This window comes from Falco cherrug, chromosome 6, assembly GCF_023634085.1.
Source record: "Falco cherrug isolate bFalChe1 chromosome 6, bFalChe1.pri, whole genome shotgun sequence".
NCBI lineage: Eukaryota > Metazoa > Chordata > Aves > Falconiformes > Falconidae > Falco > Falco cherrug.
Window position 1 is genome coordinate 65,123,673 of NC_073702.1, and position 23,411 is coordinate 65,147,083.

At 37.5% G+C, this 23,411-nt stretch overlaps 1 protein-coding gene across 2 annotated transcripts in view; it reads left to right on the forward strand.

Annotated features, from left to right (window-relative positions):
- CDK19 (cyclin dependent kinase 19) overlaps positions 1–23,411 on the forward strand; it is a 133,102-nt gene that overhangs the window by 51,188 nt on the left and 58,503 nt on the right. For both annotated transcript variants that reach the window (XM_055713497.1, XM_055713496.1), the window contains one exon: positions 12,010–12,150. In XM_055713497.1, the coding sequence (XP_055569472.1) occupies positions 12,055–12,150 (96 nt within the window). In that variant the 5' untranslated portion in view covers positions 12,010–12,054. The remainder of the gene's footprint in view (positions 1–12,009; positions 12,151–23,411) is intronic.

The window sequence follows — 23,411 nt, forward strand, 5'->3', positions numbered from 1 at the left end:
GTTGCATTTTGAAGCAAAAAGATTTTTCCTACAAGCTCTAATTGGAGTTAAAGAAAGCTTTCCTAAATGGAGGACTTGTAAAACAGTTTGCAACCAACCAACCAAACTCTCTCTCTGCTCTCCCTCTTTCTGCTCCCTTTCTCTCTGCACTTCACTGAGTCCTATCACTGAGATATAGTGGAAGTGACCAACATTCAATCATCTAATTCTAAACAGTGAATTTGTGACAGTATGAGCAGAAAGAAAATAAGAAGAAAAAGTAGTGCTGCTGATTGGGCCTACTGGTCGACTATAACTATATGGAAAAGGAGTAGAGGCTTAGATGTCTGTTTTTAAGTTCCCAGCAAAATACGATGATTTGATTTAATCTATTGTAGAGATGGACATCAATGATGTGATGAGTTGATCTATTGTAGAGATGGACATCAATGATGTGATGAGTTGATCTATTGTAGAGATGGACATCAATGATGTGATGAGTTGAACTCATACAAATATCCAAGCTCCACACCTGTTCGTAAGGTGTGAGTTGCTTGGGCTTGGATTTGTGTTTAACCCCAAAATATATAAAACACTAAGAGTATTAATGAATATGTTTATAATTTCTTTGAAAATACTGGCAAGGAGAGGAAGCAGTAATATAAATTCCAATATTGCTTTTTAAGGCTCAATAATATAAAAGTTTATATTACTAATGTTAGTGACAAATTGCTCAATTTCTTTGCACTTAGCTCTCAAGAGCTAATGAATATGTACTTGTAAGTGACACAAATTGTAATCTGGAAGGAACATAAAATTAGACCATGCAAAAAGGTGCTCCTGGCTCGGAACAAGTAAAGTCATAGTATTTCGTTCCCCTTCGTATGCTTAAAAAAATATCTTAATTTGATTTCTCTTATGGAGTCACAGATTTGTATTTTAAAAGTTTTCTTCATCAAAGTTAAGTGTATACTGAGAGTTTGTGTATTTCTCATAACTGGTGACAGTGATGATGAATAGGAATACAGCAGCTAAACCCCTGTATGGTACAGAATTTATTTGTGCACCAAATGAGTTCACTCATTTTATAGAACAACCACAACAAACATATTTTACTGCTACATTGAATGGCATGTTTAAAATACCTTTTTTCTAACCTTTTCCATTTGAATTTATTTTGGGCAAGTGGTTATTACGCTATATGTGATTTTTCACATGGTTTAACAGGTTTAGATGAAGAATAACTGCAGTCTAATCATATTACCACTCTTCACATCTGGCTGGGTATTGGTCATAATCTCAGTGAACTTAATTCTTTTCTATTCCTTGAGACTGAAATGTTTGTTACACTAGTTATTTGATGTGAACTGGTCTCCCACTTCCTAACTCTTACTTTTTGTTTTTCCCCCCCCCCCTATGGGACATGCTACACGAATCATTTCTCTTTTGCTGTATAATTGACCATGTTTCCTTGCTTCTTAAGCCTTTGCCAGGAATTTTTTTTCCTCCCTTGCATAAAGTTAGCCATGTTCAAGGCACTCTTGGTTCTGGCTTAACCTTGGTCCTCATTTCCTTTACCGTCAGCACTTCCCAAGCATCGCTCTTAATTCCCCTTTTGTCTCTTTTGCTCACTCCCAACTTTGTGTCTTTTTCCACGCTGCCTCCTACACATGGAACAGCCTCCCAATTAACGTACGTAAAGATCCTTCACTATCCTCCTTCAAAAAACTCCTGAAAATCCACTTATTTTGTAACGCATTTCAGTAATAACAACCACTTGTCATTCTGTCTGTGTTGTGTTGTGTTTTGCATTTCCTGTGCTTTACAGCTTGTGCCCTTTCAGCTCTTTGGGGTAGAAATTGTAGTAGGGGATTGGCACGTTTTGTTATTGCTTAGCACCTTGTGCTCCCCCAGCACTACACAAAAGCAAAAAAAGTCTATTCATTGTGGGTATCACTTTAGAAGGATTTAAATTTTGGAATTGTAGATGTGCTATCACTAGAGAGAGGTAGTTTCAATGGTTTCAAATATAGGTACCTTAGAGTTACTTACCAAAATTTGTCTGAAGTATGGGTATCGTCCTTCTGTTCAAAGCTGCCCAACTGTATTAACTCCTACTGGCTGCAATGAGAAGAGTAAATGCTCATCACTTCCAAAACATCAGATTAATTAAAATCATTACCTTTTTTCAGCTTCTGTACTGGAAACATTTGGCAAGAGATGAATGAACTATATTAGATGCTATCTTATACTGTTAATTTTGTAATGCTGGAAAAAAAAGATTGTCCTGTTCTAATGAGGAAAAGTGATGGTGCCAATTAAGCTTATTAAAAAGTTCTTTTATGGTGAGCAAGAACTTTTTTTTTAACTTTGTATTTAATTCCCAATGATTAGACTGCTGAAATATGAAATGTGAGTATAGATAGCACCATACTTTATAATTTGCTGTAACTTCTGTTGATACCGTTACTAAGGGATGAAGAAAGCTATTCTAATTTGAACTACTTTTGACAGGTATTGCTGATAACTTACTATGTTGTCTTTGCCTACAAACTTAAACAGTCTATAAAAGATTTTTCCTTCATTACCTCTCATGTTGCATTATACAAAAATATGCAAAGCCATTCATGAGGTTACAACAAAGAATATCTAAGAGTATAGGAATTCTTCTGATGAATTGATTTATAACCCTTGTTTGGTTTAATTACCATAACTCTTAATGTAATCCACAGATGATTTCCTTATGATTTTTCTTGGCTGTTAGTGTCTGTCAACTGGTAAAGTTCTTAGACTGTTGGATGTGCCACATATGTTAATTTATAGTGTATTGTCTACACTGTCATCGCATTATATATGCTCATGCTATGAAGTAAATGCAAGATTCATTAGCTTGTAGCTCAGTATAAAAGGAATATCTGATGGAAGGTTAAAAACGTGTCTGTCCAGAGATGGTATTGAGTATCTCATACATTACAGGCCACATCCTTTCTAAATCCCTGGCAACCTGCTTCGGTGTCACACCTTTATATTCTAGATGTCTGAGACTTTAAGCTTCAGATATTCATAGCCACAGAACCAGCCTTCTCTTGTTCTGTCTCCTGTGAGGGACTTTTCTTTTTCAATATCTACTCATAAGGTCGTGAGTGCTTTAAATCCAAATTGTATTCAGGTTTTCTGCCTTGATTAATGTATGTTAAGATCAAAAATGTAACTATGTTAACACGTAGCTGAGTTACTCTTAAGTCCATGAGTGGAACTCATACTATTTTAAAGTTACTTTTTCCAGTACACAGTTAAAACTTCATAGTCTTATAAAACTATGCATGGATGAAATCTTTCCAAGAAAAAGTGTAATTCCTTCAACTGATATGTGTATTTTTCTGTTAATTTTTGACCTTTTTTTTTTTTTTTAAAAAGGTTGTTTTAAATCCATAGGTTTTTGCTATTTTATCACTAAGGAATAACTTACTTTGCTATTCAACTTCAATGTGTGTTCTTATTTTACCTTAGTCTTAAGTAGTGTACTGCTGTCCAGGACTTCCTATGTAAAACTCATGCACTTGAAGACATTATTCAAATTTATATTAAATGCATGATGGTTACTTCATTGGACTTTTAGAAAAGTTGAAATCTGCTCTGGAGGTGAATTCTATTTGTTGTCAGTGTAGTTACTTTTAGTCATTGAAGAGTTATAATACTTTAGACCTTTTTTTTGTTCCTAGCTGCTCTCCTATACTTCTATAGCATCTTAATTTTAGTATTGAAAATACTTTCTAAAGCATGTATTTTTGGTTTTGGTACTGCAGATAAGCACATGTTCAATGTCTTCAATTCCATAGTGTCTATATTGTTAAATAGGAGTTTTGTTCCTAAGCAACGTTTATGTAACTCTTTTTTTGTATGTGCTGATTTGATAGGGTATCCACTTTTTTAGCTATGGTACAGAGCTAGTTTCCAGACTCATTTAATATATACATGTAACTTGAAAGCCTTAAGATCCCCTTTTCTGGAAATCTATGTTGTAACTTAAATCAGAAGCTTCTGATTATTTTTTTTTTTAAAATATCATTCTGAAAAACAGTGGCGTTTTTATCACAGTAAAATGTTTTGAATGTGTTTTATGGCCATAAAAACCATTGTTGGTTCTTAATAAATGGGTTCTTAATAAATAAGTAAATTATTAACTATGATTTGTAATATTGAATGTGATAATACATTAACTGTCCAAGACCAGTTGAACCATGATGGGTATTTTTTAGGTTTGGTTGAATGTTTCTCTCTTATTATTAAAAACTGGTGACCTCTAACAACTAACTGCTTAGCAGTAAATACTACTGAGAAATATGAAATAAAATTAATCTTGAAAATATTATTGATAATGAAAATATATGCACAGACTGGCTTTGTATTATATTAAATACTTGTTACTTATGTATATTGTGCTCTTTAAAAGTGTAGGATAGAGATTATAAGCATGGTCATGTATACCTAAAAATAATCATCAAATAATGGAAAGGAGAAAAATATTTTTTCTACTTGTAAATTTTGTAACACTAGCTGACTCTCTCAATATATATATAAATATACTTATTTTCAGCAAACAATATTTTGAATAATGTTCTTATATGCTAAATGAAATTGTGAGGGTTTTGCAAACTGATTTGTGCAACGAAACTGCACATTTGCATAATCACACGAATGTTTTCTGATATATCTGAGTTTGAAAGTATTCCTCAAATATGGTGTAATCGATTATAACTCTTTCTTCCACTAGGTTTCAGTTTAGTTCTAAATCTTGAGGATAATTCAGACAGCAGTTGATCACAAATATTTTTACATAGATGAAAATACTTTTCTCAGTGTAGTGGTTTTATTTTTTTCTCTTTTGATTTGCTGCAGTCATGTATATGTTTTTGTTTTAATTCAGTCCTGCTCCACTGCGTGACTCTTTGTTCTGTCTCCTCTATTGTGCGTGTAGTTACCGATACAGGATTCTGCTAGCTGGCAGAGGCATGTAAGATTTGTTGGGGAAGAAGGGAGTGGGCTGGTATAGGTTTTGATGGCTTTAACATTCCAATTTTTATCATTGGCCATGGTTATGGAAAGTCTTTATGACATGATTTATCCCTTTGAAATATAATGGATGGGGTGTTTTTGATACCAAAGTGATGCTTGGATATCTTGTGGAGAGCAGCGCCATTTCTTGTTGATATCGATAGTTGTCTGTTCCGAGAATGCGCTTGTCACTCACAAAACTTGCTTTTTCTGCTGGGGTTGTGGGGGTTAGAGGGTACTTTATGTGAGTTCATTTTCCGTACCATGAAGCGTGAGAAATGGGGGAAACAACAGGTAGGAACAGACCCCAAAGACAGAGGCAAGGGTGCAAAAGCATGACGTGTGAGGAATTACTGTGAATGGAATGGCCTGGATACTGAGCGTTTCAGGGGTAGCTGAATTCTGATGTTTTTATTATCATCTAGAGTTATTTTGACATATTTAGGTCTGAAAGATGTAGAAGACCTAAAAAGACCCCAGCAAAACCTAAGAAAATTACATTGAATCGGTTGTCTGCTTTGTTTCAAAGCTCAGGTATTTAAAGCGAGTTGGCATTAGCAAATGTTACTGTATCAATGCTTCTTTCACTGTTACTTAAATTGTTGACCTCTTGTCACTTGGAAATGGATTTTTCATTAGGCAGTTTGGTTAATGACTTTCTGGAGAAAATACTTGATGATGGCCATGTGCTGGCATCATTTAGAAGGGAGCATGTTGAGGTGAAGTTTTACACCACCCCCACCCCCCCACCCCCCTTCTGAAGGACTGTCGCATTGATTGCTGTAATGATTCCAAAATTGGAAACTTAGGTGATTGCTGTAGAAATACTTTTATCCACTTCTGTTTTGATTTTATTTTATTGTGATAACATGCTTGACAACATTTATTTTTTTTTAGTGTCTAAAACCTTAGTGTCTGAAATGACTCCTAAGGGTAGGCTTCTGAAGCTGTGATTTATTTTTGGAACAGCAAATATTACTCAGGTTAGTTGGGTCTATGCTTCTTTTAAAAAAAAAAATAAAATTGTGCAAACAATGCATGGTTGATTGTTTTACCACCTTTAGATTTTGATTTATTCTTCCATAGACTTTTAAGTGCTTTGCAACATTAATGCTCAACAATATTAGTTAACTTTGATTGCTGGGTATTGGTTGCTGAGGAGAGAAGATGGAAATAATTCTACGTTTAAAATGAGACTTGAAGTCATATAATCTACATTTTCCTCTTGACCTTGGCACAGATTTAATGTGTATCCAAGCTTCCATGTCTTTAAACTTCCATCTCTTTAATACTAAAACGTAACTTTACTGACGCATTGACGTAATTCTGTTTTATTCTCAAAGGCTGTATTAGGGATTGGATAGAGCGAAGGGTTTGTGCTAAATTGTTGGAACAGACAACTTCAGTGGGAAGAAGCATCTGTGTTGACATCATATTTCAGTTTGATGGAGATGCATGTAATTTTGAAATAAGCATTGGCTTAAGCAGTAGAACTCAAACTAGTCAGGTATCTTAGGGGGTTGTGTCTTGAGGTCTGTGGATTATCTCATGTCTGTTGAGGTGGGAGCTCACACTGTAACTTCATTTAGTCAGACGTGCATAAAATCTCTCCTTTAGCTGTCTTCTTTCTTCCATGAAAACTTCCCAGGTCTTGTTTGTTTGTTTGTTTGTTTTAACCTCTGTCATACTGAACAACAATTCTTAGAATTGGGAACGAGATGACACAAACACAGAGAGAGTATGTTTGCATCAACTTGGCTTCTTTGGAATCAGGCTAAAATTAGGATTTTTTTAAATGTTCATTTAACTGCTGAGTAAATACCAGGGATTTTCTTAAAACAAGTTAAATGGGTTTGCGGTATGTTGTCATGCATTATGTTTAGTTGGTTTATGGTGGAGGATTTAGAAAATGTGTCTAGTTTTTCATCAGCCAATTTTCAAACTAATTTCAACACACTAGTCTGTAGAAGACAGACGAACTACTAGACTGAACATAGTTCAGTGAGTCACCATTGTATGTTTTGTCCAAATGCTTAGCTCTTTTGCACTTCTTTATCACTTATCATTTATATAGTCTTGCCTTTGCAAAAGCTAAAATAGTCTTACTGAAATAAGCCAGTTCATCCATTTCTCCTCTCAATTTTATTACATTTTTTGAAGCTGATAATTGGGAATAAGCAGTTAGTAAATAAAACCAGTAGTCCCAGAGACTGCGAACAGCAAATTATAGCAAGCCTCTGGAAGCTTCATTACTTGTCTAGAATGTTAATAAACGTGCACTTTAGTGTTGGTCAGTGAAGTATTAATTTAATTTAGAGTATAGACTTAAAGCCACTGCCACAAAGTCAAGGCCTTGTTTAAATTTAAAACAAAATATGTAGAAGTGATAGAAATATTTTCACTTTATCTTTATTTTCAAAAGTGAATACCCAGTTGACTCACAACATTTTTGGAATCCAATCAGTGGAAGCATGTTTTTAAGATTTAGGAATCTGAAAATACAGATGCGCAGAAAGGGAAAGTAACTTGGCTACTTATGCTGAATAGATTTAAATGTTGCCTGGAGCTTCATTTACCTCATATGTCATGTGTTCTTTTGTTTTGAAGCATTTTAGATATATCAGTGGGAGGGTTTGCATCTGCAATGTTCTGATGAACTAATTAAAATGAAATTGTGGATGGGTTTCTGTTCTGCAGCATGCAACTGGCAGTGCACACTGACAATTAAGGCTTTCCGAAACTTTTGCTGAATGTGTCTGGGTATTTTCCAGCTTTTGTGGTCTTACCAGAATATGGGAATTAAGTTATCTTTGAGGAGTGACAGTGAAAAAAGATGTGGAAAATGCTGAAGCTGTTTGACCCTCTGTCTGCTTGTTGTCTTGCTGCAAACATGCCTCTGATGTGACCGGATTGTGGAAGTTCTCATGTTTTGTTCTTAGTGATTATCCATTAGGGGTAGGCTTCAGCAAAGAACTTGAGTGTACCTAAAGGTTAGAACCTGTAGTGTCTGAGCACACCTTTTGGTTCCTGGTGACAAATGCAGAATGTCCTTTGTACCTGTCAGGATTCAAATCTGTACTCATAGCTCATGGGACAGTCTTGATGCTGTGCTATTCTACAAAAAGATTTATTGAATGAGAGCAAGGAGGAGTGTGGTTTTGAAGCCTAGTGGTTAGGGCAGTCACCTGGGGAATGTGAAATGCAGGTTACAATTCCTATAATTTCTGTAGATTATTCCATACCTTTGTTAGTTCTAAGATTACAGCTGTTATATGATGTACTTGAGGCTGCGCTTTTGGACTGTTGAGGAGGTGAAGCTAGTGGAGAATGCCTCATCCACTTGAATGGTGCAGTTATGTATAAAGAACATCCTGGTTTGTGCTGGTACCTGCACCCATTTCTACACCTGAGGTCTTGGATTCAAACTATTAAGTCTTAAACGAAGAGAGCGCATCTCCCTGCCATAGCTGAAGTTTGCAGAATTGCTCAAGTGAAAAAAATCTTTTAGCATCGTTATATTGTTATGACATCCTTTGGTTTGGAGCTTACTGTACACCTGATAGGCCTGCTGTCTGAAACTTTTGTCAAATTATAGCCATTCATTTAACTCTGTTCTGATGCTCTTATTTTTTTAAAAAAAATTGAGGGATATTTTCCCACAACGGTGGCTGGGCCAATAGATCTGTTTCTGAAAATAGAAAGAAATAAGAAAAAGCTTGGGCTTTGCTGCCTCCAGTAGAAGAGATGCAGTTCAGCAATGGCATTTACTTGCCCTTCTGTTTCTTAGATGGACACTGCCATTAAAATTGCTGTTTAGTGCTGGGTTTATGTGTTGGTCTTTCTTCATATGGCTAGTTGCATACAAGAAATTTAATTAACTACATTTTTTACAAAACTGTTGAGTAGGGCTTGGTCAGAAGCACTGTGGATTCATTTCAGTGGCTTGGGGCAATTCAGCTTTTCAGTTCCCTGTAATATTTGTCCCTGCGGTATGTTTTGAGTTTAATTTTTGTTCAGTTCTCTAATCTAAACTGTGATGGGGTGATAGCTGCAATTTGATAGATATAAACTTCTGTAGAGTAAGTTGGCAACAATAATTATTTTTTTTGCTTTTGTAGGAAATTGAATTTTACCTAATCGTGATATTTCTTGCTTAAAGTAAAACTATCAGTTTTTATTCACTTCAGCAATTCAATAACTCTTTCAAGAAAGGAGCTTGCTCTCTTAGCCTTTCTGACTGGGACAAGCAAGCATCAGAGAAAGGTGATTTAGAATGTGTCTAAGTGGTATTTCAGAGGCAGATAAGAGCAAGCTCTGACATCTTTTGGAGTGTGCACCCACTTTGGTAAGTGTGGTGGTGAGCCCTCAGCTGGCAAGTCTGGCTGGGTGACTTAGCTTAGCATTGCACTGTTACGCTAGTTCTGGTCTAGAGGTAACTTGCGTACCTAAAGCTCAGTGTGGGGGGAGATTATCTGCCTCAAAAGTTCACCTTAGGGTTCCTGTGGAACAAGAGGAAGGAATAGGGATGCTGCTGCTTTGAATCACCACAGGAAAAAGCCTTCCTCTCCTCTACCCTTGTGTGGGCTTTGCTTTGCCAGTCTAGTGGATGGCCCGGCCGTACTAGTAGCTGCCTGATTGCTAGCGTCTTGTTCCCAAGCAGATTCTCATGCTGCCTCAAATGTCTGCTTGGATCTTTAGTTTCTCATGGGACAAAACCTTCAGCAGGATTCCCAATCTGTTGGAAGGAACCAGGGAGCCACAAATGAGAGTGCAGGGACAGAAATCAGATGGTACGAGCCTGGTGCTGTCGCAGTCCCTTCCTCCAGGGCACCAGAGGGGCTGTGGCAGGGCCGGAGGCAGAGCGTTCCTCCTCAATGCATCCATACTAAGTTGTGTCTCATGCTGTCTCATGGGACCCTATTTCGGTTTCATTTTCTGTATGCCTTTATTATAAGGAATAATGTTTTGTGTGGATACTGGTCAGTTTTCGAACAGGTATTGAAATCCCCTTTAGTGATTACATGCACCTTGAAAAAGGGCTGGGCTGGGCTTGTATCGTGACCTTGGCCTGTTGGTGCTCCTGTATCTTTTCATACCATGTATTGATAAAGACAATCATTTGGGAGTTTATGGAATCATTACTGTTTTAAAAATCGGATCATAATTACACATGAAGGTCATTATCCAGTGAGCATTGTGTAGTACTGGAAAGTAGGGATTCCCAGTTGAAGTTTTGACACAGAATCTTGCCACATGACAAGAAAAACCTTTGGTAAGGAATTGAACCCTTAAGGCTTTCCATTATAGTTTTCATATCAGGTACTAAGGATCGAAGGATCAGGTACTGAAGAAGGATCAGGTACTAAGAGTTTGTTTTGTTTACTGATCCTCATTTGTATATTAAAAACCAATAATCCTGTAGGTTTCTTTTACACTGTTTTTTAATATACAGCCATCACTGTTGTAGTGAAAGGCTCCGTGGGAACATTGCTGTTGGAGTAAGCAAGCAGCTGTTCTGATTTTTTTTGGGATGTTTTCTTTTTTTTTTTTTTTTAATTTCTCTTTAAACTGTATTGTCTACACTTTTGCTAAGCACAGTTTGACAGTGGCTAAGTATTGGTGACAGCCAGAGGTAGCACTTACCATGAGGAAACATTAATCCATTATCATTTTCACTGGGAGCAGTAGTGACAGACTTGGCAGGGGGTGGTGGTGGAGGGAGAAGAGGTCTAATGAAAGCACAGCCGTTGGCTACCTTTTTAACCTGGAGAGGGAGATGATCTTGAACTAAACAAATCCTATTTAAAGAATTGGGTAATTAGTAGTCTTGTCACTCTACGGATTAGCATTTTGAATTGCTCTCAGTAAAAATGCAAACTGCCTTTATTATTTCTGTCTCTCCAAAGAGCACATAATTGAAAACTAATTTGAGATGCTTCTTGGAATAGTGCTCAAAAAGATTTCTCCCCCCCACCCCCCACCCCACCCCCCCCCCTGCGAATAAATGGATTTAGTTGTTTGCTGAATGGCAATATGTTAAGATTGTGTTTGTCTTGCAAGGCACCTTGTCTGAGGATTGAAAATGTAGAACGGCCTCACCCCACTTTATTTCTTGTACAGGGTAGCAAAACCAAACCTAACCCCCATTGATCTTATAATAAATAGTAATTAGTTTATGAATATTTCATGATCTCTCAGCAATCTTTTCATGATCTTTTTTTCATTCCTTCAATTGACTAATGCTGGGGTCCCTTTCTGCATTCCATGTTTTTATGTGGTATTTGTCCTCTAGTGGGCTGACTGACTTCTGTAATGTAAGAGCCACTAGCTTGTCATCATCAGTGAAGTATGCAGCCAAAACTTGGAAGCGAGAATATAACCATTTTTAGGTGTTTGAACATGATCTCACCCTTATGTGATGATGTGAGGTTTTCAGGAGTTGTGTCTTGCTTGCTCACCTCCAGCCTAGCTCCCGTGGCCCCATTTCTTTATTTAAATATTTATTTAAACTCTCTTTACTGGTATTCTAATTTAGGGGGGAAACACTAAAGTAGTTGCAGGCACTCTGGCCTGGGTGGTTTTGGAGAGGAAGAGTGGAGGTGTGTGAAAGCATAGAGTGCAGTCGTCTTTCTGGTAGATACTGCTGGTTTGGGCTTCTGCTGTAGCAGCTGAGGGTAAGAGGATCTCAGATGGGGAGGAGGGTGGGAGGAGAATGTCTAAGACACCTTACTCAAGGTAAGTAGCCAGTCTTTAAATATTAACAGAAGCTTGACAGTTGTTTTTTAAAGCAACTCAGAGAACAAAAACAATTCAAGGAAATTGTGAGCACATCACTATTACTTTTAATTGCGAAGTTCAATGAACTTTTGTATTTCATTCCATTATTTAGTGTTAATAGTTTAACAAAAAACACCACAACAGAAAAACCTTTCCACTTACCTAACATGCTTATGATTCTACTTGTTTTGTTTCTAGCATATTATCAAGTTTCACCGTGCCTCAAAAGCAAATAAAAAGCCCATGCAGTTGCCAAGATCAATGGTTAAATCCCTACTCTACCAGATCCTTGATGGAATCCATTACCTCCATGCAAACTGGGTGCTCCACAGAGATCTGGTAAGTGTTGCTTGTTACCTGGTTAAGAAAGTTTTACGTGCATGTTGTTGGTAGGAGAAGAAAAACCCCTATTGGTAATCTTGCATATCGATCCGTACAGTTCTTCCTGTTATTGTTGCAGGAGACCAATGGAGGCTTTTTAAACATGAAAACAAGCTATGTTTTCACATTGTTCATGTCTGAGTCATCTGAGCTCAGACAATGATGCTAGATCCGGTAAAAGCATTGTAGATATCAATATCCGAAAACAGTGCATGAGCCAGCTGATACATGTTGGTTGAACATTCTTATGTTCGTGCATGACTCTGAAAAGGCGTTTAAGTTGGAAAGTGATTGATACCCTTGTACATTGTTTGGCTTACGTGCAAGTTACCATAAAAGCTTGTGAAAGAGTAGTTTTTTCATGGAGTATTTCTTTTCCATGTGGTATTTTTTCTGACCGTGGGAAGAGAACTATGAAAGAGTTGTCATCTTGAAATTTCTCATGACCTGTAGTGGCTCTTTAAGTTGACTGCAGATTACAAGGGCAGCCAGTTGCCTTGTCTTAGTTATTATCCTTTTCCCCTTAAAGTTTCCCACCACTCCTCATGAAGTGCAGTGCTATCAAGGGTTGCAAAAAGAATACTGCTAATATGGATATAATGCTTGCTGCCACTTGCATTGTAACTAGACCTTTTGGCCTGAGATGAACGATGTGCTGGTTAATATGCCAAATCTCTTCTAATAGTTATGCTATTGCAACATCAGTAGTAGGTATGGTAGGAAATGTAGTGTAGTTTCTGCATAAAGCCACGGCTTTTATTTGGTTATATTTCATAGTTGCCCCAGTATGTCAAAATAGGGAGGTATGTCCAGTACCTTACAATCACTGATTAAGTTTTCTGAGACATAGATTGGTTTTGAGTCTGTAATATTAAATAGGGGCTTGAATTAACTGCTGGATGTAGAGCAAATGTTTTCTTAAAAAATATGAATAAACTAAGGTGGGCCTGGAATAGAAATCACAGACATCTGCTAAAATAAATTGTATTTAATTTGTCATAATACTTAATAACAGTGGCCAGAAATGGGGTTTCAGGTTTTGGTATGGATTTTTTTTTTTTTAACCTTGTTCCTTGGTATTTTTTGTCAGTTTTTCTGTTAAATTCCAGATTGGGGGTGGGGGCAGATGAGTGTGGGGCATGTTTGCCTTTGGAATAGTAGCTATGAGAAAAAGCAGGAAGCAAGTACAACTGTGATTTTCATGCTACAGTTACTACTTTCCTAGGGAGACAGCAGTTGCTTTGGCAGAGTGCTGAGATGTCATTAGATACAGCTTGAAAAGGAACACCTGAAAAGTCTATATTCAGCTATGTTTAAGGGAAGCATATGTGTTCATGGAACTATTAAATATATATACGCTCAAATGCCATATGTGAACTTGATGTCTTGATAGGAAAGACAAGGTGGTACCTAAGATGATAATAATGAATACCCTAGAGAATTTTCTTGCTGGTTTTGCTATTTCCAGCCTGCAGCACCAGGTGTTTTGTGTGACTAGTGCTGCTATGATCTTATCTATTGTTGATGAGTTGCAGCAAAGCTGGTGCCTAATGTCTCCATCTTTTCTCTTGGAACTTTGGGAGGTGATGGTTGCTGTTAAAAAAAAGACTACTGTTTTTCATGGCTCTGGAATAGTAATGCTTGACTGATGGTGGCATAATTGAAAAGGGAGAAGAACAGAAATTTGTGAAGTCTTAATGTGTTCTTGGTATGCGAATAAATTTAAGTTAATGGATTCTGGGATACCTCAGTGAGAGAAAAGCCATGTAAAAAATTGCTTTGGTACACTGCTGATTTAAAGGTCTGTTCAGAATCTTTTGCCTTTTTAAAAACTATTGTGGATTTTGGAAGAATTCAGGTATTTCAAATAATTATTTTTTTCTTGAACGGACTAAGAACAAACTTATGTAATTCTGGGTGTGTCCTGTCTGCTCTTGAATTTAGGAGTTAATGTAATCATTAAGTAACCAATTTAAATTTTCAGTTAACCAAAAATCTTGCATATCTCTAATTTTTATTCATATGCGCATACCTGTGATTTTTTGCTTCTAAGAACAGTACCTGGGATCAGTTGCTTGCATAATACATAAATAACAATCTTCAGTGTCATCTTAAGATAGGGAACAGTTTGCGTGGTGTTTTTCTCTTGGCTGTTTTAATGTACATCTCTGGAAAAACTTGTGTTCTATGTAAACCAAATTTTGCATTAAGACACCTTGTACTTTCCTGTATTAATATAACTGTTCTTACTATTTTTAGCATGCATTTGGATGTAGACCAAAGATGGTGACATCCATAAAAGTCATGTTATACTTATTTCGTTCTTTTTTTTTCTTAAAAAAAAAAAAAAAAAAAAAGGTTCTCCAGGAATATGTATCATAATATTAGTCACATTCTCCTGAGCCATGGAAATGACCTTTAGGATTTATTTACCAAATGTTGCAATGAAAAAACAGAAACATTGGAGGTTAAGTATTTGGGAGATTACTTGCTTGGAAGTATTTGAAAAATAGTGTTTAAATCTTAATTTGGTACTGTCTTAAAGAGTTTTTAAAGAAGCTAGAATACCAAATGTGCCTTTAGAAAAAAAACTGGTTCTCAGTGGATCTGTATTTTTAGATACCTTAAAATTGTTACTCTTAAATTATTCTTAAGAACAGCAGTAGCCAGCAAAAGCATGACAGAGTAATAAAACTGGTGAACGATGTGAACTTGCAGACTTGCAATACACGACATGTCCTTGGGCTGAGCTAATGGATAGTTTCTACCACAAGGAGACAGTCTCGTTCCCCTCTTCACTGCCACTAGGCATTGCCACCCATTTTAATGGTCTAGCAGATGACACCTGACTCATGGTGAACTCATTCAGGGAGTTAAAATCACAGAAAGTATTCATTTTTCTCCTGTAGAGCTTGTTTTCTGCAGGATTAGCTCCCTGACGGATCTCGCTGGGAGCTTATGTGTGTGCAGGAGCTGGCAGAGAAGTGTGAGGCTGGAGGTGGTGGAACAGAAAGTTCAACAGGTTGTTCCAGCATTGTCTGCTGTTAGATAAAGTTATTTTATTGTTAAGATGCCCTTTTTTAGTTCTTAGATGAAAGTGAAAGTGGTTTTAGAAGATTAAATTAAATTGTGGTTCTAAATCAGTACAACACTTTTTAAGTTTACTGTGAGTCTCTTCTGATGTAAGACTTATGTCAGATTAAACTCTCGAAAAAAACCAAGCCCAAATTTAGGAAAGTGCCTTAACTGAGGCAAATTACATATATTACAAAAATACACACTCATACTTCTAGAAATGTGAAAACGATTTAGTGTAGTGTATCTTTCAATTTCTTGTAATATTGGGGTATTTTGTTACTGGCTTCCTTACCTTGAAGGTAGCTGAAAGGTGCTAAGGACATTTTAGGTATATTTTTTTTGGCTAAGCTGTTAATTTCTGTCAGTTAAAAAATATTCAGCAGAAACTTTCTTTATGGCAAGATGCAAACCAGTACAGAATATGAGACAGGAGCATTAAAGTTTTGATTTCTTTAAGTAGCATTGTGTCAGTTTATACACCTTGGAGTTGATTTAAGTCTATGAAAATCCATACATTTGTTCTCCTACCAAGCAATTTGGAGTGGAATTTTGTTGTTGGATTGCAACATTAAAAAAAAAAAAAAAAAGGCAACGATAATTTTGCCTTTCCCACACAGCAGCATTCCTGAAAGCCATGAGTGAGAAGGAAGGAGACTTTGCCGGCTTTGCTAGTTGCTGGGGCATTTCATTGTGAACAAGAGGTTAATACAGATAGATATTAAAGAACCTTTTGGTACTAAGCTTTTGTTTTTCAAAGTGCTCTGTATAAACTGTGGGCTGTCACTTGAAGGAGATCTAAAATTATGCTCCGTACCTTGAGTCAATAGCGAGTTAGAAGATGCAGCATGTGGAGTGCAGTATTTCTGGGTATTATGTCTTTGTCCCCTCCTCCCCAAATGTGAGTTACTTAGATTTTACAGGAATGTTCAGCAAAGGCCTTACTTTGCAGAGACATCTGAAAATGGAGATCTTCCATACACTGTGCACAGTGTGTGTTCATGCTAGCAATAGAAAGGATTTGTGCACTTTTTCTTGTGCTGATAACCCTTCTGTAGTTGATGCTAGTTGCTTAAGGACAAAAGCAGGCAGGGACCATTTCCTTTAGAACTTGATAAAAGCAATTTCTATTCGTAATAAGATGTATTTTCCTGGAGGGAGGTATTATCTGTGAGAATGTTTTAAGTGCACAGAAACCATATTGAGGAATTCATTTAAGATTCCACTTACGTCCTTGAGCATTGCTGTAGAATGCTGCTTAATGTTACTAAAGCTACTGGTTGAAAAATGAATGTTGGAAATCAAACTCACCAGAAAAATGTAGATTTCTTTTGGTTTTGTTTTGTTGTTTGGGGTTTTTTTTCCCTTCCTCCTAAGATTGTGTTAAATGCTTGCTTTCTGCATTCTGAAATTGGAAACTTGCTCATTGCAATAGTTGTATAAACTAACCTTTTTAGATGAGCCAAGTTCCTAAAGTGGTTTTATTGAAATTTTAAATACTTGTTGAATAAGAATTTCTCAGCTTCTCTTGTATCACCCCTCTACAGATTTAGAACGTTTAAATTTACTATGTGTGTCATTTTACAAATTAAAGAGATTAGTTTACAGCAGAATTCTTCTAGATGGAGCAACAGTGATATAGGTGAAAATATGCAATGTTTGACGCACCTGAGAACTCACAGTTTTGACTTAAATACAGAGGGTAGAGTTAACATGTTCTGATGGAACAAAAGGTGTCCATGAGTCTTAAATTGCAGAGATTTAAATAAATTCCTTTTCACTCTAATAATTGATATGTATTATTCTGTTTAGAAAGAGATTTAGGTGTCTTCATGTGTAAGTGACACAGAGGGTAGGTCTAGATGAGGTGTTTCTCTGGGCAGATTTGGATGTATGACTTACTGTTGCTACAGAAGGAGGGATGCTACTTCTGCTCCTCTCTGCTCCACTGTGTTCCTCCTCCAAGCTGGGGATTGGCAAACTAACATGAGTTAAAATGAGACTCATGAAGAAAAGGTTGATTGTATGCAAATTCATCTCCCTGATCTGGTTCAGCATGCAATCACACAAATGCTTATGTGACGTGGATGTATAGGCAAGATGGATACATGCATGGGAGCCAAGTGGACAAGGATGGGATATAAGGGAAGGGCAGACTTCCATTTTCAGTGACATTGTCCTGTTCTGCTGGCAGTATTAAATATATGATCTGTAGTCCTCCTCCTTAACCATTTTCATACCTGTAAATTTGTTGGTGCCTAGCTTTTGGCCAGTAAAACGAGCACCTGAAATTTCTCAACGTAAGCAATCTAAGATTTGGTGGTTTGAGTTGTTTTTTGAAGAATCTAGTTACAGTTGTTTGAATTAAGGTTTTTGCCAGTGGCAGAAAGCAGGGCGAGCCTGTTTCTTGGGTTCTCCAGTTTACAGTCTATGATGTGAGTATAAATACACCTTTGGCATTTAAAGCAAATGTGAATAGCAGTTGCCAGGAAAGGGTACTTTTCCTGCTTCGGCTGTGGAAGGGAATAGGTTGTAGTGTGCCAGACCTCTGCAACCAAGTGACTGAATCCTGAAGCAAATTCTGGACGTAGGGTCCTTGTGTACTGCAGGACAGCTCTTATGGTGGTATTCAGTGAAGGAAGTGGTTATAGTGAAAACTTAAGGATTGTTTTTTTTTCAAAAGAAAAAAAAGAAAGACAGCAAAAGAAAGACAGCAAACATTTAGTATTTTGAAGACTACAGAATGGAGACAGTACTTGAATTTGTGGCTTATATTACTAAGATACTGGATATAGATGATGGGGAAGAAAGACAAGTAAAAGGAATCTCAGTGGGAAACTGAAGCAAAGATGGATTCTTCTTTTTTTTCAGAAGACACAGCTGATGGAGAGAGCAAGAAGAGCCAACAAAAGTCTTCCTGCAGTTCTGTCTTTTAGCCATCTCTGTGTACATGCCCTGCAATACCATGCATCACTTTTCCTCACTGGTAGCCAAGACTTGCTTTTCTCAGGATTTTTGTGATGCCCCTCATGTGACACCTAATCATTCCAGTCAGGCCCAAGTCTTACTTGACCTGGCCTTTCCTTGACGCTTCAGCTGCCGAGTGGGCTAAGCTGGTGATGTTCCATATCCATGTGTGAAGTGTCACCTGTTCTCTCAAATCAACCTTCTCAGGCTAATTTCACTAAGTGGGGGAGGAAGGAAGAATCCACATGTGGTGAAGACTTTGCCACTGGTTTCCCATCTCCAGCTCTTTTATTACCATTGTCTTGTTCCTTAAAGCAGGGGATGATCATGTATGTGTTTCGTAGTTTGCTTTGCTATGTCATCTGTATTATCAGAAGCTATTTTTATTGTGTGCTTAAGCTAATCAGTTTTTGTTTCTTCCCAGAGTGGATTATGGAATGTCCATGCACTTCTACCACCCGCAGAATTTATGGAGTGCTAATCTGGGCATTTTTGGTGGAAGGACATAGCAGACAGCTGAGGTCTGATATAATCTGGACCCTGTGTGTCTGTTTATATAGCAAATGTCTATAAGACAGCCTTCAGGGTGATGAGATATGTGAGCTCGCAGAGTCAGGCTTCTTAACAGGTCCCCTGAATATCCAGTGGCTGCAGTAACAGTAAACCCGGTATCTTCCCAAGTGTAAATCTGTAGTAGAGCCAAGAGTTGCCCATGTGGTAATGGCTGTTAGCTCTGGCTGGCCGTAATTGCACTCAGGGCAAGCTGTCTTCTCTGGTGCTGCAGCGCTGCATCTCCTGTGGACCAGTGTGTAGTGGGCAATGCAGTAGTTCTGTTTCAGGGCTGTCTGGAAACTGCAGCCATCTGAAGACTGGGTTTTCTGCTGTCAGAAGTAAAGCAGAAAGGGAAAGCCCAGAGCGAAGGGGCCAGGCAGATGTCTTTCTGTGGGAATCAGCAACTTCTGTCTCCCTCAAAGGCACAACCTATTCAGAAATGATTAAACTTAGTGTTTCATTGTCTAACTCTGATAATTTCTGATTTTTTAAAAATATTACTGATTTATCTGGGATTAGTATTTTGAATGATCTGTGATGATGTTTCTATAGAATACCAACATTTTAATAAATTTTCAGTAATTCAGTTATATTAAATGCAATAAAGTTTCAACAGTTTTCAGATTTTTAGTTGACTGGTTGACTTTTAGTTTAGAGATTAATTAAAAAAAAAAAACAAAACAAAATTCTCAGAGTCATCCTCCTGTAGCCAGTATGTAAATCTGCAGTCTCTTACCATGGACCTGTACCTGGACTACGCTCTGGAACTTTGCTGCCACATTACACAACTTACTTAACCTGTCTTTGCCTTTGTTTTTCAGTCTGTTAGCTATTTATGGGTCAAATTAGTAGCTTACTGTTCTATGTGCTCTGAAATCTTTGAGTGAAAACATATAATATGTGTGGTTTATGTAGTTAACTGTTGTTTTTGTTGTTGGATTCTTTTCTTCTAATGAGCTTGGAAGTATTAACAAAGACTATGAATTAAAATAAATTGCATGTTGTATGAAGACACCAGAAAATTTCTTAAAATTTTCTTAAGTGGATACTGACTCTTTATTTCAGCTTTCATGTTGAAGCCTTTGAGAAATGAAAAAAGTGTCTTGGTGCTTGCTTATTATTACTAGTTTATAGTATCCAACTACTCCCTCCTCTTCCTCCCTGTGCCCCTCCCAAGATGATTTTTCTAGGCCAATAAATAATTTTGAAAGTTACCTAAAAAGCAGCAGAACTGAAGTGCTTTTTAAATGTCCCACTTGCATTCTGCTAAGGAAATGAACTGTGGGTTTGAAAGATAAAATGTAAAATGACAAGTGTGGGAAACTCCCCGTTTAACCAGCAATTCTAAAAAAAGGATTTTTATGTGCTGATATCGAACGTAAAATTAGACGTAGGTTCATGCATCCCTCTCTTGACAAGCAGCTGCTGTGGAGGAATGAAGAACTGTTGGGTCCTGCCTTCTGTCAGTAATTCTGCACTGGCTTGAAAAGCTTCTTGGCCCTGTTGCACCCATTTGGGCACGCACATGCCTCCTATAAATAAATAATGAGTCAACCTGTCTGCCAGTTTTTTTAAACTTTTTAAAAACACTGTAATTGTAATCCCCACCATTCTCTGTCATTGAGTGTGTGTGTATGAGAAGGGTGCACAAATGTGTATAGACATGCACTCCTGACTCGCGTTCTTCTCTAGCTGTGTATGGGTCCAGGCCTCTTAATGCTGTATTACTCCATCTGCATGATCTCTTTGGGGTGAAGGGGGACTTTCCACAGTGTCAAAGAACCTTATGAATGATCATACTCAATTTGCAGGTTTCCCAAAAGAAAGGAAATGCAAGCTAAACCTATGTATTTTGAGATTTTAGACTCCCTGACGACTTTAGAAAGTGATTTGAATTTAACGTTAACACATTTTTCCTCTTTTATATCTGGTTAGAGAGAAGATACACTTTTTTATTTATGGCTGAGGAACAGCAATATGTGGGTGCTTAGATGTGTATCTATATGGATACATGCTTCTAGATAGGTAAATGAACTGGAAATTTTGCATGCTGCATAGCAAAGGGAATTTTATCAGCATATGCTTTTCTCCCCCCCACCCCTTCCCCGTTTAAATATTAAGCATATACTGAGGGACACCTACTAAAACTGGTGTATTTCTTATTGCTTAGAACTTTGCTTTTCTCTCTCAGTTGTAAAACCTAATCTTCGCGATTTAGAAAGGTGTATGGAGATGTGGGCAGAGTATTACCTCTATTGAGTACATGGAAACAGCTATTTTTCCAAGACTGACTAATGCATACCTTTTGGTTTGTGGCAAGAGTGTTAAGAAGATGCTTGTGGATTAATTTTTGCTAATAAAAATAATTATAGTTGAAGAAAAATGTTTTACCTCAGGTTCTGAAACAAACTTATACCCATAAAACCCTGACTGGATATGAATTCAGGTGAGTCAGAAGAAACAAAGGGACTGATTTAATGTTCTGTTGGCTGCATTTTGCTGCTAAAGTCAACAGATGACATGGCTCCTGTAAGCTTCATATCTCTTTTCCTGAGGTGGAAAAAGGGCAAGAAGGAAGCAAAAGTATTGAAATAATTCTAGAGTTTATTTGGCTTTTCCTGATACAGAAAAAACAGAAGGAAAATGTAATTTTTCTGATAGCCCCAATTCAGATACCATCTGTTGTATGATGGTTTCTAGTAAGTACATGATGTATCTAGCTTACTGGTGCAACTGACCATTTGGAGTGAGCAAACTGGGTTTTGCGTTCTAAATGAAAAATGCAAAGCTTAGAAGAAGCTTTTAAAAGCTTTTCTTTTGTAAAAAGACTTGGCACTTTTTTCTGTTGGAGAAAGTGCCCTTGGATTATAGGATTGGCAACAAGTGCGTCTATCAGATTATTTTTGTTTGGACTCACTGCCCCTTCTAAATAAGGCAGCAAAGGTTGGCACATTGTTGACATGTCCATATTGCAGTAATAGAAATTAATGAAGCTTAAAAGAAGTTAATGAAGACACAACTAATATAACAACATATAATCAAGAAAAAAAAATACTGCATTTGTTCTTTGTTGCTTGCCATGTTGTACTTTCTCTTGTTGCAAGCATACAGTAGTTATTATTGCTCTACTTAAATATTGCAATAACGTTGCAGATTGTCTTGCGTTTAAATTAAGCATCTTTGATCAGTGATGCAGGAAGCTGCAGTGACTAGCAAAGGATGTTAGTTTATTCCTCAGATTTGTTATGTGTGAACATTGTCAAAGAAACTGACTGTGCTGCAGAAAATGATTATCAGATGATGTTTTACTGATGGCTTATCTCGGGGCCTCTTTGTCTCCTCCAGCCTCCGGCCTTTCTGTGTTGTAGCTCGTGCTTCAGAAATCATTGGCCTTACAGTAGCTGTAAGACCAAATACCACAGTTATGTCAGTTAAAGAAGTCTAAGGATATTCCTTATACAGGCTGTGAAATGACCAAATATGTCAAGTGTTTCTCTCAGAAATGGGGCATTAAGTTTTCAAATTCATCTTTAGGGAGGGTTATAGAATTGTTTAGGTTGGAAAAGACCTTTAAGATCACTGAGTCCAACCGTTAACCTAACCCTGCCAAGTCCACCACTATACCATGTCCCTACGCACCGCACCTATGCGTCTTTTAAAAACCTTCAGGGATGGTGGCTCAACCACTTCCCTGGGCAGCCTGTTCCAATGCTTGACAACCCTTTTGGTGAGGAAAATTTCCCTACTACCCTATCTAAACCTCCCCTGGTGTAACTTGAGGCCGTTTCCTCTTGTCCTATCACTTCTTATCTGGGAGGAGAGACCTACCCCCACCTCACAACCACCTTTCAGGTAGTTGTAGAGAGTGGCAAGGTCCCCTCATTTTCTCCAACCCCAGTTCCCTCAGCCGCTTCTCTTAGGACTTGTTCACTAGACCCTTCACCAATTTTGTTGCCCTTCTCTGTACACGCTCCAGCACCCCAGCGTCTTCCTTGTAGTGGGGGGCCCAAAACTGAACATGGTAAGTCTTATACTTGTTTTTTCTGAATTTCCTGTAAAACCAGCTTGGAATTAAATTTTCAAGATATTTTAATAAATACAGGAACAAACCTTCAGTATATCTGGACTACTAGTAAAACTATTTATAATAATTTTTTGCCTATTAACAGTGAAGCAACGAAGATAATGAGACAAGAAAGGCTTGTCATAGTGCAAGTAGTTAGTCTTAAACACATACCATGCTCTGTGTACCAAACCTCTGTGCTAACAGGATTGTAACTGTTGTTTCTCTTATTTTCCTGTCCTCTGGAAGCTAAAGCCCATGTGAATATATAACAGGCATTTTGGCGGACCCCCCATTTTGCTCTGTTCAGCACCGCAGTGGTGTTAGAGCACAACTCACTATTGCCTTCTGGTTTCCAGACCGTGCCTTGTAGCAGCAGTTCCCCACCAGTTCAGTAACTTTCCTATGCTACTTTGTAAAGTAGTAAAAAACCAGTGTGGAAGTGCTTTTATTCCATTTCAGAAGCTAATGGCATCTGAAAAATGTTTTTTATATTGGGATTATGGTTTTGCATTCTTAATCAACCCCTCCCTCCCACCCATCCCCACTAGCCCATTTCTGT